Genomic DNA, 16,002 nt, shown 5'->3' on the forward strand with positions numbered 1-16,002 from the left:
ACAACAGTTATCTGACGCAAATGCTGTCACTTGATAGAAGCTAGCCAAATTGACCCTTCGCTAAGCAACACCTTAAAACCGCTTCTGACCAATCCTGTCTTAGCAACTGTTGCCCTGCCGCCAATACTCTGACACACGTTTGCTATTTTCTAATGACAGCTTATGGAAGTAATGTGTGTTTGAGTACTTTTAAGCCGAATTTTATCAAAATAACTGTGTTAGCCCTCATTCCCAAATGAACATATAACATCTGCAATGACACCTACATTTGCTCCAAGGTAAATTAAAGCTAATAATTGAATGTTTTTACATTTATGTATTTATTCAAGTCATAAAAGCGTAAGCAAATAAGCAGTTCACAGCATCATAATGAGTGTGTCATGAGATGTTATCCACAGCTTTTGCTAACGTTATTGGATGTGTAATCTCTATTAAGAAGTTTTTCTATTTTCAAGTGACTAATAATCATTTGCCTTGATTCTGATTCAAAGTCTCTACAGTTTTTAATCAAATTACGGTGTAATTTAACAATTTCTCTTACAAAAAACTTCAGATTCCAGCCCACGTAAAAATATTATCCATTCCGTTTATGAGAATATTTTGCCAAAAACCGCATCCTTCACAGCAATCTCCCATTCATTCCAATGGGGAGCTCTGCAGAGCTTGTCAGAGCAAGCGACCATAACTAAGGGGGGGCGAAGCTTAGCGAAGGGTGAATTAGTTAGGCTAGATTCTAAGGCTGGGTATTGGTACAGTTTTCCCGATTCTATTCCAATTCACAAGCTCTCGATTAGATTTGTTTCCAATTTTGATTCGATATCGTTTCATAAGGGTTTATTTCAGTTATAATGTCCCTTTTGATTACATATGAACAGAATTATCTCCCAGCAAATACGAGTCATTTCCTCTCATTGCTGTAGAGGGTGATACATACTCACATTGATACTGGGATTTAAGAATCAATGTTGAAATCGTTCAACTGAAGATTGTGATACATCAGAAAATCTATAGATACCAACACGGACAGTTTGCTTGACACGCCATTATCCTTGACCTTGACGACATTAAATACAAGTTCACTTGCAAAAAGGACACCACAATGTATTTTGTGCAGTGAATAAGTGGCTCGAGAGCATGAAACCACTGACATAACATTTTGAGTGCAAACCAATGTTGTTATAGTGTTGAGTCGCAACTTAATGTCCAATGTAAAATCTCATCCCCGAAGCAAAACCAGTTGAGAGCCATTACTCTAAAGTGTCACTGCAATATCATGAGAAAAAGAATCGCAATATATAAATTCTGTCTTATCAATAGTCTTTGAGCACTATAAGCAATGACAGAGATGTTAACTTAAAATGGCAAAACATGGTGACTGCACTTTTTTTTACATCTAGATTAAGTTTAAGCTGTCAAAGTTGAGTCTGAGGCTGCACCATTTCCTTGTGCTTGATATTGCTCACTTTTGGAGGCATTTTTAGTAAATTTCTAACCTGTCATCTTATCAGCACTCCAGCTAAGCAGATGAAAAATTATCATGCCATCTTTATGCATCACCTCTTCATCACAGCTGCAGCTATTTTGTTTTTAAGACAAAAGTGCAACACCCATGCAGCAAAGTACAGTCTGGCACGTCAACCTCAAAATAGCACATTAACACAATAATGAAACCGAAAATACCACCTTTGTTTTGCGTAATTAGCACTTTAAGTATGCTTCATCAAGCATCTCTGTTTGTGGTGCTGTAAAGACAGGAGAAAACAGCATGACCTGGGAGGTGCCGGCTGTTTTGGCGGGGGGTGTAAGTGACAGCTGAGGAATTCTGGGTCTACCATGGTTCCCAATGAGAGACATGTCAAGAATGCAGGCACACGATGACACAGCCACAACCCTTCTCACCAGAAATATAACTGCTTATCTTTACCTACCTTACTACTCAAATCAACCTAAACCCTGACCTCACCGATGGCAGCACTGCAGACAATTCCACCAATGTCGTAAATGACACATCTCTGACTAAAAATGCTGCTGCCAGACTGTGCTTCCATATCAGGGCAAACAGACTTTGCATGTCGATAAAGCCTAAATTAGAAAAATATTGCACTTATGAAACACACAGCCATGAAAAACATAAAGGAACAGTCTTTGAAACACCAACGCTTCAAGCCTTGGGCCCAATCTGCTGTTTCTCGCCCCCATTTGCATACTGCCTCCACAAAGCTGTTCAACTACTTTATAAATTCAGCCATTTTCTTTAACTGGTTAACTAGAAAAAAAAAAAAAAAAAAAAAAGGCAAAAAAGAGGAAACGTAAACCAAAATTGTGTCAATACACCTGCCTGGGTGAAATCTCATTTACGGTTCATATTTCACTCCAAATCCCCCAAAAATGATTATATTTAGGCCACGACCAAACTAATCAATTTTCATTTGAAAACGCAGTGATTTTGCTACATTTACGCCTCTCATCCATGCTTGAATGAAATTTTTCTCCATTGAAAACAGAGGCCGCAACCATACTAATCCATATTGTTTGAAAACACCATTTCAGTTTCCTTACGTCAACGTTTGCCAAAATATCTGCCAATGGAGAGTGTTTTTTTTGGTAAACTTATTCGCTTGGATGCGACCAGAGATTAACGAGATCATTACTACATACTTTGGGAAAACATTTAAATTAGAAAACTAAAATCTGAGTTTTCAAATGAAAATGAAGTGAATTTTCAGAACCAATAGATTTTTTGTAGTGACATTAATTTCATTACATTTAGGCAAATTTTTTCTCCCACATTCTAATTTACATAACATCTGGAAATTTCACTTATGAGTTGTTTTGGAAATGTCCAAAGGTTATTCTCATTTGATTCTCATTATTGTAATACAGTAATTTGCACTGTGTTAAGAGTAATAATAATAAAAAAAAATTAAAAAAAAGTTAAAGCCAGTATAACAAATACTACCATGATCTACAAAAAAAAAAAAAAAAAAAAAAAAAAAAATTACAAATTTAAAAATACATTTACAATAAAGATGAGATTTTTTGGCATTACAGTGGTAATTTAGGCAAAAATGTGCTTAACTGTAATGAAAATAATGTTTATTTGTTTGTTTTTTTATCCATCCCATGTCCCTGGTTTCATGGTGAAATTAAGGTTAAAACATAACAGGTAAAAAAAAATAAAAAATAAAAAAAACTTCAGATGTAATGATATATATATATATATATATATATATATATATATATATATTTTTTTTTTTTTTTTTTTTTTTTAAGCATTTCAAGGGTATCAACTGAAAATTAAAGTCCAACAAATAGGCTTAATTTTCTCATTCAAATATACTTAATTCTTTCTTTATATTTTGGGGTGAAATATGGCATGTTCTTGACAGGTTTTCTGAGAATCTTCATGAACAGTTCATTCAACACATAAAAGTTGAATGAAACAGGAAGTTGGGGTGAAAACAGGGGGAATGTGATCGAGCCATTATGGAACCTGTATTCGAACGCAAGTGCCCATCGGCGCTGCTCTTACGTGGGCATGCGCACTACCCACTATGCCACTTCTCTGACACAACGTGAACGATACCCGATTTCAATCAATCGCATAATCACAAACCCATGCCAGGTTTCTTAACTACAAAGTCGAGCAGAATGTGGGTTGGCTGTGTGCTAAAGTTAGCGTTCCTGCACTTGCCTGCAGGACAGTCTGCAAGTGACATTTATAACTCAAGTCATACTGCTACAACTGTTACTGGAACCAACACACGGTGTCCCTCCCTGGATAAACACACCAATGCGCTCAAGGCGAGGTCACTACCTGTCACTAAAAGACAAAAGAGAAACTGTAATGGATAAAGATCACATAGTCCCAATCGGGTCCCTGTACTAACTTCAGTACAGAAGTATGTGTGGACCGACTGAAATCATTCAAACGCTCTTAAACTTTGACTTTGCTTTAAAACGCAGTAATTAAAATGAGTCTGAGTTAAATAGAGTGGCTGATACATTGCTTTTGCTTCACAATAATATATGAGTGGGTATGAAAACAATAAAACCTATGTGGCTCAGTCAAAACATCGCCTAGAGTTAACTACTCTACGTAGGGGACACAGCTGTCCATTTCCTGCATCTACAGCTTGCGTGTGACATTACAGTTATGCTTCGAAAGCCCAGGGCAACGGAAACACTGACTGATCCAATTATTTCAACTTTGTCTTTTGTTGCCATATTGAAGGCTGTAAATAAACATATGTAACTTTAATACCACAAAACACCCTCCAATTCCACATACCTAAAGTCAAGTTGTTTTGTCATGCGCTGAACCTTCTACACATATTTAACAGTGTCTTTCCCAATAAATACATCTTCTGTCAATATACTGCAAATTATATGCAACAACTGTAAAACTGCCTCCTTTTAAATATTAAGCTACACTAACTGATTTTTGTGCACTCTCGTAGCATTATTCAATCAAAATTTCAATGGTGAACAGAGGATCTAAACACATACTGTATATACTGTATATAAAGGTCTATATAAGATCTATTTTAATTCCACAAAATAAGCAACAACAATCACACATACCTAAAGTCAAGCTGCAGATGGTAAACCACCATTTCGATCACGTGAAGTGTAAATTTACAGAAAATAAAAAGCACAAGCACAATAAGAGCACAAACACTGCCCTGCATTTAAACAGGGATCCATTATAAAGGTGTAATTAATCATTCTGAAGTTAAATTGAGTAACACCCAGTCGCATATCTTCTGAAATGTTTCTCAAGCAACTTTCCACAAAATTAGGCCCATAAAGACCCGGTCATGGCACGGTGCCATTTGAACCCATTTCCTTCCTTGTAATCTGAAAGGTGGTTTTTACTTTGTCGAGAGTGTCAATGATGCTAGCAAATGCTGATTTGTTTGACACAAGTGGGGAGGTCCTCAGATCAGTGGTACTCCAATGGTTCATGCTTTCAAGACCCAGATTTCACATCGGGCATCAAGTGGTGAACCAAAAGTGTACCAAAATTATTAATCACACAAAAGTAAAAACAATTAATTACATTCATACACTGAAATTTATTAATATTCCCACAGACGCAAAAATATGCAAAATTATTACCGTAACGCGAAGGGAGAATAGGAAAATTGGCAACTTAGTTTGCAACATACAGAACTGCAGAAATGGGACTTTTACTAGTCTGACATATGGAACAAACACTGGGTAAAATATTGTATTAGTATTATCAAGTGACAGATGAATTTGCATCAAAATAATACAGTTAGTTTGGACGCATAGCCTTTGACATCTACAACAAAAAATAAGTAACGCGTTTTTTTTCTACCTAAAAACTGTATTACCAAATTTAAGCCTTTTTTATATTGCTATCCTAACCATGCATAATTATTTAGCTAGCTGCATAGCATATTAATATTTGCATTTTGCATTGTTCATCCTTCCACAACCATGTTTTTTGGGTTGCTACCCACCAGTTGAGAACTACTGCTACAGTGAATATATATATATATATATTTCTGATTAAGTAAACATAGCAGAAAAGATTAAGTACTTTCTACATTGAGTAAATCAGTGTAAGCGTGAGCTTGAAATATTAAGCAAATCCTACATTTGTTCTCAATTCAAATATGTAAAAATGAATGTTCTGTAGCTTATTGTATAAGTAAATATAATTTATTAAGCATGGGACGATATGGTTCTCATGATTTGGTTTGATATACGATATGAGGTTTACAGTTCAATATTATCTTGATTCGATAACAACACAAATGCAAAAGCATGACAGAAAGTGGTTTTGAAAAATGTTTGTGCAAAATGCAAATTGTAATTTCTCATCTAAAGTTCTTTAATGCACAATATAAATGCTCAAATTTAAAAAATAAGAGTTTCTCATCTACCTCATATTTCTCATATTAATATCATTAATAATTTGTTTTTCATCATTATTATAAATCACAATTTAACTTTTTCAAAATATAAAAATTCTACATTCTATCAATTGATATTATATCATGAAATTGTATATATAATAATGATTTGAGATGTCAATGTTTGAAATAATGTGTACAATTTACAAGTAATAACATTGAGTTTACATTCATTTGTATAACATGCGATAAAATGGAACTGTCACAAGAGTTCAACGTGCATCTAACAGACACGCACGGGCATTCCGGTTCATTTACTAACGAGGGAGAAGTCTGGGTTTTTAAGGCACATCCATGCTCTTTGTGATTAATATTTCATTTAACTTTGTTTATCTGACTGTAAAGAACAGAAGGGATACTACAAATTTACATTTTTCAATTAAACTGGAGTGCGGGATCTCATCTTTGATGGACACACATTACACGGAAGAAAACATCCGTTTTAATCTCAAGCACTTTTCCAAAAAAAATAAAAATAAATAAAAATAAAATAAAAATAAAAGATTTTCCAGGTTGTACATTTCTAAAAGCTAAACCCTGTAAACAGTGTAGAAAAAAAATATTAATTACACTGTAGGGGTAAAATGAAGCGATAGAGAGATTATGATGTTTGATGGGTCATTTCATTTATGATCGCATGGACAGACTGCAAATTTGAAATTTCGAAGTAGAGTTTTGCCTCAATATGGTTAATCATTTCTTTGGTTCGTAATATACCGAAATTTGATATATCGTCCCATCCCTATTATTTATGACTGTTTGTTATCTTTACAATGCGTCATCATATATCATTCCAAAAGTAGAAAACATTGTCATATGAATTCCCTTATTTGAGTACATTTCACAGGTAAATAAAATAATTAAATTTTACTTAACTTTTTGGGCTGGTGTTCCCAGCATGCACCAGGCTTGAATAATTAATGAGCTTTCATTGTTTCACTGTTTGCAAGTTGATTTACATTTTTTTTATTTTATTTTTATTGTTGTTGATTTTGCTGTTACGTTTGGTAACTTCTTTTTTTGTGAAGTCTGAAGTTCATTTTCTACTCACAATTACCAGTTCATGATCAATAAATTCTGTTGATTGTTACTGTCATCATGTTTTGTGCACCAAGTGTTCAGGTCTGCATGAGCACTGGTGCGACTACAAAGTTGCCCGACTCTCTGATTGTGAGCTGTCGTTTTTAGTTGCGTATGAAAACATAAATTGGCAAACATTCAAAACGCGAAAGGACACAGCTCTACCTGGATCATTCAGCGCGGCTCAAGGCTCAATAGACAGATCAGCGCAGAGCACGTGCATTTACACGTGGACCGGTCTCAAGCTCTCAGCCGCGCAGATCATCATAAACAACGCTGCGAGAAGCATGGGCTGGGTCGTGGTTTAGCATTGATTATTTGTTTAAAACCTCTATGAAAGCCTATAATGTGTCGATGATTAAACTAGTTTAAAATCGTATTAAATGGCCCCAACATTCTAAACAGCATTGAAAAGGAATAAAGGAGAAATGTGTATCATGAACAGACAGAAATTGTGGCTAATACCATGCATTTACCATGAACTTAAATCAATATATTAATAAATCGGGGTAGTGAGGGAATACAATTTAATTTCGGGATGTATTTTTCTTATGAAAAATGGCATAATTTGTTTTATGGTTACTGTCCATGTTTTAACTTTGGTTACGATGATCTTATTGCAAATACCACATCCTAATGAAAAGAAACCGTGAAAGAAAACTAATTCCCACTGTCACACTGTGTCCTAACCAGATGCGACGTGACACTGCAACATGCAGTGTATATACATTTAATGTATATTAAAGCCGGGGTGACACTAGCAGGTTCAAAACAACTTTTATTTTCACCGTGGACGTCACAGACCTACGGAATGTTGTGTTTGAGGTCTCGTTCTCTTCAACCGGAGCGCTATAGACTAGGGCTGTGCGATACATTGAATAATACCCACAATATAATTGTGATGATTTTGCTGATGATGTAAAATTAAACAATATCGTGATGATTTTAATGAGCCTTTAAAATCTGCATGCAGTGTCAAAATAAAAAACCCAGTTTAGGGTGAAGTATATAGGACTGAAATATATCAATTTATCTTTAACAAATCTTATCGTGAAAATAATAATAATTCATTATTATATTATAATAATCTTGACTGGGTTCCACAGTAATAATTTAGTACTTTGCAATATTCATCTGGTTTCCAAAAAATAAGTGAAGTAGTTTTTGCACACCTTGTTCATTTAAAAATGTTTTAGTAAAAATATATGAAGGTAAATAAGATTTTTATTAAGCTTCCATATACACCAATCAGCCACAACATTAAAACCACCTGCCTAATTTGGCGTAGGTCCCCCTCATAAGCGTTCATGGAAACAGCTATTGACGGCTTTTCTTTTGTCTGTTCTTAAAAATATAATGAAGTGTGTTTCTTCAAGTGCGTGTCTTTGTGACTAACAGCATTTCTTGTTATGTGCAACTCTGAGACGCCTTACAGGTCACCTGCCTGTTGCGGGTAGATAAGCAAAATTACCCGCGCATGAAATACATTTGGACAAGGAGCTTGTGAACTGGATTCAGCCTCGTCGTATTTTGCGGGTGCTAGTTTCACACCCTGGCCACTGTTTAATTTATTTGGTGACTTCCCAGATCCATGGTTTTGCCATTTCCCAATATTGTCGATCATCGTCTGTACGCAATTGGCATCGGGATCTTTGTAAGACATCGTCGATATCTGATTACATCGTCCTATCGCCCAGCCCTAATGCCTTCATAATTTTTTTTTTATTGATTTTTATTGCCTTTGAAATATTATTTCTGCATGGCTACAATGGCTGTTTAGATTAAATGAGGTTCCTCTGATTAAAAAAAACAAAAACAAACAAAAAAAACACTTTTATGCTATTTCAGAGCAAAAACATAATAATCGAGATGTATATCGATTATTGAACATCATAAATCTTCTGAGAAATATCGAGATATAATTTCTGAAGCCATATCACCCAACCCTACTTTGGACACACACACACACACACAGACTCACACATCGGCGGTTCATTTTGACTTTCTCCAAAGTCTTTCTAGCAAGTCACTCCAGTCATGCCAGTGCAGCTCCTATCTACTTAAATTGGGGACACCGAAATCTCAAAAACGGTTGGTCAACATTATCAACATTACATATTTCAAATCAGCAATAAAATTTGACAACATTGGAATCATAAGTTGTGCTTCTTTACCTCATATTACACTAAAACATGCCATTTTCCTGGCTTGTATAGCTAATGCGCATGCGCAGTATGAATACTGTGGTATTGCGTCATGTCTGGTTAGGAACTTTAATAGTAAGATCACCATTAAAAACAAATTCTTCATCCACATAAAAATCCTATTTGAACTCATTGCCTGATAGTCACATGCTAGAACTCTCTCCGGTTCCTCACCAGTCCACATATATAAACACACACACCAGATCCAACAGAGAAAGGAGCCTCTCCAGTCATGGTTAGGTCTCAAGACCTGCATCCAAATTCTTTCCTCTCCCAGCTTGAACAGCAGCCCAAAAGAAGGCAAGTGCTTTTAAACCAGTGGTAAGCCTGTACCGAGAACCTCCTGCAGTCCCATCAAACCCAGAAGACTCATCGCAGGACCTTAGATACTATGGTTCACAATGTCAAATGCCTGTTTTCCTGCTCTAAATTGAAAACACATATCGAGTAGACTTTCGATAAATCAAAATACTTCCGAAATGTACTGTAAAGCGTAGAACCTCAAGCATGACATATGAAAACAAGTATGAATAATATACACTGCTAATTTCAAGCAGTTTCACTTTGCATTACTTCGCCAAACGTCAATGCTTTTGAATGCATTTCACCGCAACACATTGAATGTGACAGCTCACAAGGTTATGAGACAATACATATGTACTGAAAAGTAAATATGAATTTACATATTATCTTTACCTTCCTGAACATATTCAACTGGTCTTAATAGACAAAGTACCTCCGCTTGCAAATGCTCTCAATAAACAGTATCTCTGCCAGAATCATTAGTGATTTGCATTAGTGCGTTAAACAGTTAGAGAAAAAACTAAACCAAAGTGACACATCTTTCATGGATGTTTACGGTCAAGCCAAGCACATTCCCTCGAAAGTCTAAATCGTGTACAAAAACACATCCTCTCAGCCAAATATTAGCAAAGCGGTTCTTAACAAGAAGGGACTTCCGTCCTGTTTACAGTGATGTCGTGTGATGTCACGCTATTCAGACATGGCATCAAGCATTCTGACAGTCAATCATCCGTAAAATGCAGTTACATCATGACTTCAACCTTAATTGGTATGATGTAATACAGTAACGCTGCCCTATTTTAGCCACGCTGCGGAACATCTGAGAGCCTAAAAATACATTTTTAACAATCTCTGCCAGATCCAAACAACAAAAGTTGCCGTTTTTGTTTTGTTTTTTTGCCGCATCCATAAATAATATTTGTATGCTTATTTCATATCTATATAAGTTTACTGTCACAGGATATACTTTGTTAATTACAAGACAAATGAGTACTATATTCATACAAATGACTACCATATCACGTTGATTTTTTTGTGTGAAAATGGTGAATTATCAGTATTCCATATGAGTGTACATATTATACATGCTATTTTTTACTCAATTTAATTTTGACATGCTATTTGACGACGCAGCAATGTGGCTGTAAACTATAGCAAGTGTAAAACATGAACAGTATGATATGGCTATTGTCATTCGGGTGCACTACTGAAATTATGTAAAGGCCTGGGTATACTTCGGTTGACCACGTTCCGTATCGGACCGCACCCGGTCGACCACATCACTTTCCTGAGTATACTCCATTGACCCGGAGTGCAGACGGCCGTGTTCGACGCATGCATAATACGACTGCTTTGTGACGGTCTTTTAGTTGAGTCAATGGCTGGCGCTTGTGCCAACGATGCACACAGATGATGAGCACGTCCGCGAGTCGAGAAAGTCTGGCCGACCAGGCCGCGCGGACTGTCTTGTGACGAAATTTACATTGCGCATACTGTGCGCGGAGCGATCAGCAACGTGGACAACTGAAATATTCTCAGGCCTTAAGTTGTGCATCCATTTAGACTCAAAAAGTGCCTGAGATAAGACACGTTAGCTAATGTGTAACTTATGTGCAGGCCCAGACGGAATCATCGCGAGCAGAATTTCAGCAGAATTTTTTGACATCTGTCATTCAGAAAAGTTTCATGCATTCCCCATCCCTTGCATGTTTGTTTATTAAATATTTTTACTAATTCCATGATGCTTTTGCTGCCTAATAAGGGTGTAGTACTGTAAGGTCCATTTAATACATTTTGCTATGTTTAAATTCCTTCCACAGAATTACGCAGATTTTCCCTTAAAATCAGCGGAGAAAATGCTAGATTCCGTCTGGGCCTGTTTATGTGTTTTATGTAGCTCAATACGTGTTTCACAGACAGTTGCGCCTCATGAAATTTCAGTGTGGTAGTAGGCCTAATGAATCCTGTTCTATATTTTTTGCATCATCTCTTTGATGTATGAAAAATAAAACAAACATTTATCAGAATATACTATATTCTATAATTTTCTAATTGTCTTAAAATTATTTGTAAATTTTACACTATCTGGGCATTTTGTACATCCATTTGTGATAGATAAACGTGCCAGGTATGTAATAATCTTTGGCAAAACACCCATGCATTTAAAGGTTACGGTTGTATTCGTTAAAATTATATTACTATTAGGAATGGGTAGCAATATCAGAAAATCAATTAATCATGATCTTCATTTAAACGATACCGGTATCAATTCTCAAATTCCCGAGACTTATATTTTACTTTAAAGTTTACTTCAATTTTGGTTGTGTTGATTATTATGTGTGTTAAACAAATAGCATTTGAACTTAGTTATGGATGCAAAATTTTGCATTTTAACAATATTTTCATGATGTACCAAGTTAGAAATTTCTTGAATAATTTCCAGCATTATATGAGAGACAATTTCTTTAAACTGTAAACAAAATGGACATTATAACTGAAATATACCCACATGAATCAGAATTGAATCAAGCCGTGTCAAAATTGGCAAAATCGGAATCGAAATGAGAGCTTGTGAAATAGAATAGAATAAAATCGGTAATCGATATCCAGCCCTTACCACGAACTAACAATGAACAATACTCAAAAGCATTTATTAATCTAAGTTAATGGCAATTTCTACATATACATAAACATAATTTACATTGCTAGGCATATCGTTAACACTTTACACTATGGTTCCATTTGTTAACCTTAGTTAACAACATTAGTTAACTAACAACTAACTAACAATTTGCAATCCTTTTACACCATTTAGTTTACGTTAATTTCAACATATACACATTTTTAAAATCAAAAGTTGTATTTTTTTTTACATTAGTTAATGCACTATTAACTAACATGTGCTAACAATAAATAACTGTATTTTTATTAATTAAAATTAACAGAATAATAATTGCTGTAAAAATATAATGTGTTTGCTCAACTAAATGTTAACGAATGGAACCTTGCTGTAAAGTTTTACATGCTCAACTAAATGTTAACGAATGGAACCTTGCTGTAAAGTGTTACATGCTCAACTAAATGTTAACGAATGGAACCTTGCTGTAAAGTTTTACATGCTCAACTAAATGTTAACCAATGGAATCTTGTTGTAAAGTGTTACATGCTCAACTAAATGTTAACCAATGGAACCTTATTGTAAAGTGTTACATACTCAACTAAATGTTAACCAATGGAATCTTGTTGTAAAGTGTTACATGCTCAACTAAATGTTAACCAATGGAACCTTATTGTAAAGTGTTACATACTCAACTAAATGTTAACCAATGGAATCTTGTTGTAAAGTGTTACATGCTCAACTAAATGTTAACCAATGGAACCTTATTGTAAAGTGTTACATACTCAACTAAATGTTAACCAATGGAACCTTATTGTAAAGTGTTACAACTAAATGTTAACCAATGGAACCTTGTTGTAAAGAGTTACATGCTCAACTAAATGTTAACCAATGGAACCTTATTGTAAAGTGTTACATACTCAACTAAATGTTAACCAATGGAACCTTATTGTAAAGTGTTACATACTCAACTAAATGTTAACCAATGGAACCTTATTGTAAAGTGTTACATACTCAACTAAATGTTAACCAATGGAACCTTATTGTAAAGTGTTACATACTCAACTAAATGTTAACCAATGGAATCTTGTTGTAAAGTGTTACATGCTCAACTAAATGTTAACCAATGGAACCTTATTGTAAAGTGTTACATACTCAACTAAATGTTAACCAATGGAACCTTATTGTAAAGTGTTACATACTCAACTAAATGTTAACCAATGGAACCTTATTGTAAAGTGTTACAACTAAATGTTAACCAATGGAACCTTATTGTAAAGTGTTACATACTCAACTAAATGTTAACCAATGGAACCTTACTGTAAAGTGTTACAACTAAATGTTAACCAATGGAACCTTGCTGTAAAGTGTTACAACTAAATGTTAACCAATGGAACCTTGTTGTAAAGTGTTACATGCTCAACTAAATGTTAACCAATGGAACTTTATTGTAAAGTGTTAAATGCTCAACTAAATATTAACCAATGGAACCTTATTGTAAAGTGTTACATACTCAACTAAATGTTAACCAATGGAACCTTATTGTAAAGTGTTACATACTCAACTAAATGTTAACCAATGGAACCTTATTGTAAAGTGTTACATACTCAACTAAATGTTAACCAATGGAACCTTATTGTAAAGTGTTACAACTAAATGTTAACCAATGGAACCTTATTGTAAAGTGTTACATACTCAACTAAATGTTAACCAATGGAACCTTACTGTAAAGTGTTACAACTAAATGTTAACCAATGGAACCTTGTTGTAAAGTGTTACATGCTCAACTAAATGTTAACCAATGGAACTTTATTGTAAAGTGTTACATGCTCAACTAAATATTAACCAATGGAACCTTATTGTAAAGTGTTACAACTAAATGTTAACCAATGGAACCTTGTTGTAAAGTGTTACATACTCAACTAAATGTTAACCAATGGAACCTTATTGTAAAGTGTTACAACTAAATGTTAACCAATGGAACCTTGTTGTAAAGAGTTACATGCTCAACTAAATGTTAACCAATGGAACTTTGTTGTAAAGTGTTACAACTAAATGTTAACCAATGGAACTTTGTTGTAAAGTGTTACGTGCTCAACTAAATGTTAACCAATGGAACCTTGTTGTAAAGTGTTACATACTCAACTAAATGTTAACCAATGGAACCTTATTGTAAAGTGTTACAACTAAATGTTAACCAATGGAACCTTGTTGTAAAGAGTTACATGCTCAACTAAATGTTAACCAATGGAACCTTATTGTAAAGTGTTACAACTAAATGTTAACCAATGGAACCTTGTTGTAAAGAGTTACATGCTCAACTAAATGTTAACCAATGGAACCTTATTGTAAAGTGTTACAACTAAATGTTAACCAATGGAACCTTGTTGTAAAGAGTTACATGCTCAACTAAATGTTAACCAATGGAACCTTGTTGTAAAGAGTTACATGCTCAACTAAATGTTAACCAATGGAACCTTGTTGTAAAGTGTTACATGCTCAACTAAATGTTAACCAATGGAACCTTATTGTAAAGTGTTACAACTAAATGTTAACCAATGGAACCTTGTTGTAAAGAGTTACATGCTCAACTAAATGTTAACCAATGGAACCTTGTTGTAAAGTGTTACATGCTCAACTAAATGTTAACCAATGGAACTTTATTGTAAAGTGTTACAACTAAATGTTAACCAATGGAACCTTATTGTAAAGTGTTACATGGATGGATGAAATTATAATTTGTTGATGGATTATGAACATTAAGAATGCATAAGTGTTTTGCTAAATTAACATTAACCAAAATTAGCAAATGCTGTGAAATATCACTGTTAGTTCATGATATCTAATACATATACCAATGTAAAAATAAAATACAACCTAAATGAAGAGTGGTGCCATAATAGTTTACAGTGTCTTCCCCAATAAATGACACATTCACTGTCAACAGACTGTAACTTATGAGACAACTGTCAGCTTAATGCATCTTAAGTACTTTCAGACTAGCAGACCAAAACACAATATATTAGAACTACAATGAGACGCCCACAAACAGACTCTAGTGAAATTCCTGTGTTTGCTCCGCTTGTCACCACTGAAATGCAGCTAAATAGATCTCCTGATGTTGTGATGATCAGACTGGTCTGACTTTGAGCTCTGTTGCTAACTGGCTAAAGCAGCAGCTAGCTCACCAACACACCCGAGAATCAGACAGACAGTCCTCTTCCTGCCTTCACACACTCACTTACACACTCACTTACACACACCACGATCATCGATCTAACATAATGTGCATTCAACACCCGTAAATGTACTGGATCTCTCGCCTCAATCAGAGCCCGTTTAGCTTCAGCTGCTACACTGTTTCGCAAAACGGCCCGACGGTGAGGATGATGATGGTGGTCTGAGTAAACACACACCACCAGCGAGTCATCCGTCCACAACAGCCGCCGATCCGCCACTCGGAGCCCGAATGAAGCCGCTCTTACCTGGTGCAGGGCGGTGAGCCCGTCCACATTGGGGTAGTTGATGTCCGCGCCGCGGTCGAGCATTCGCAGCACCTCCTCCGTGTCGCCGCTCGAGCAGGCGGCCAAAAACACGGCGCCATCGTCGAACTTCACCTTCGTCTTCTTCTTCTTCAGCACAGACGGCTCGATGTCCGTCTCCGAGCCTATCCAGCGCTTCAGCTGCTCGTTCCTCTTCTGCTTGGCGTCCGCCATCTTCATCCCCTCGAGCCTGGCGCTTCTTATCGCTCTCCGATGGAAGATATACTGTATACTGCCACTATCCCACAGTGAACGCTCTGTTGGGGCGTGGGAGGGGACGAGAGGGAGGGGGGTTCGGCTCAAAAAAGCGT

The 16,002-nt window shown here is 35.6% G+C and overlaps 1 protein-coding gene across 9 annotated transcripts in view; it reads right to left on the reverse strand.

Moving 5' to 3' along the window:
• Positions 1 to 15,965, reverse strand: part of ppp1r12a (protein phosphatase 1, regulatory subunit 12A) — a 114,361-nt gene extending 98,396 nt beyond the window's left edge. For all 9 annotated transcript variants that reach the window (XM_051691163.1, XM_051691162.1, XM_051691160.1 and 6 more), the window contains exon 1: positions 15,635 to 15,965. In XM_051691163.1, the coding sequence (XP_051547123.1) occupies positions 15,635 to 15,871 (237 nt within the window). In that variant the 5' untranslated portion in view covers positions 15,872 to 15,965. The remainder of the gene's footprint in view (positions 1 to 15,634) is intronic.
• Between the last annotated feature and the right edge of the window lie 37 nt (positions 15,966 to 16,002).

The sequence above is a fragment of the Myxocyprinus asiaticus genome, chromosome 47, assembly GCF_019703515.2.
Source record: "Myxocyprinus asiaticus isolate MX2 ecotype Aquarium Trade chromosome 47, UBuf_Myxa_2, whole genome shotgun sequence".
Classification (NCBI taxonomy): domain Eukaryota; kingdom Metazoa; phylum Chordata; class Actinopteri; order Cypriniformes; family Catostomidae; genus Myxocyprinus; species Myxocyprinus asiaticus.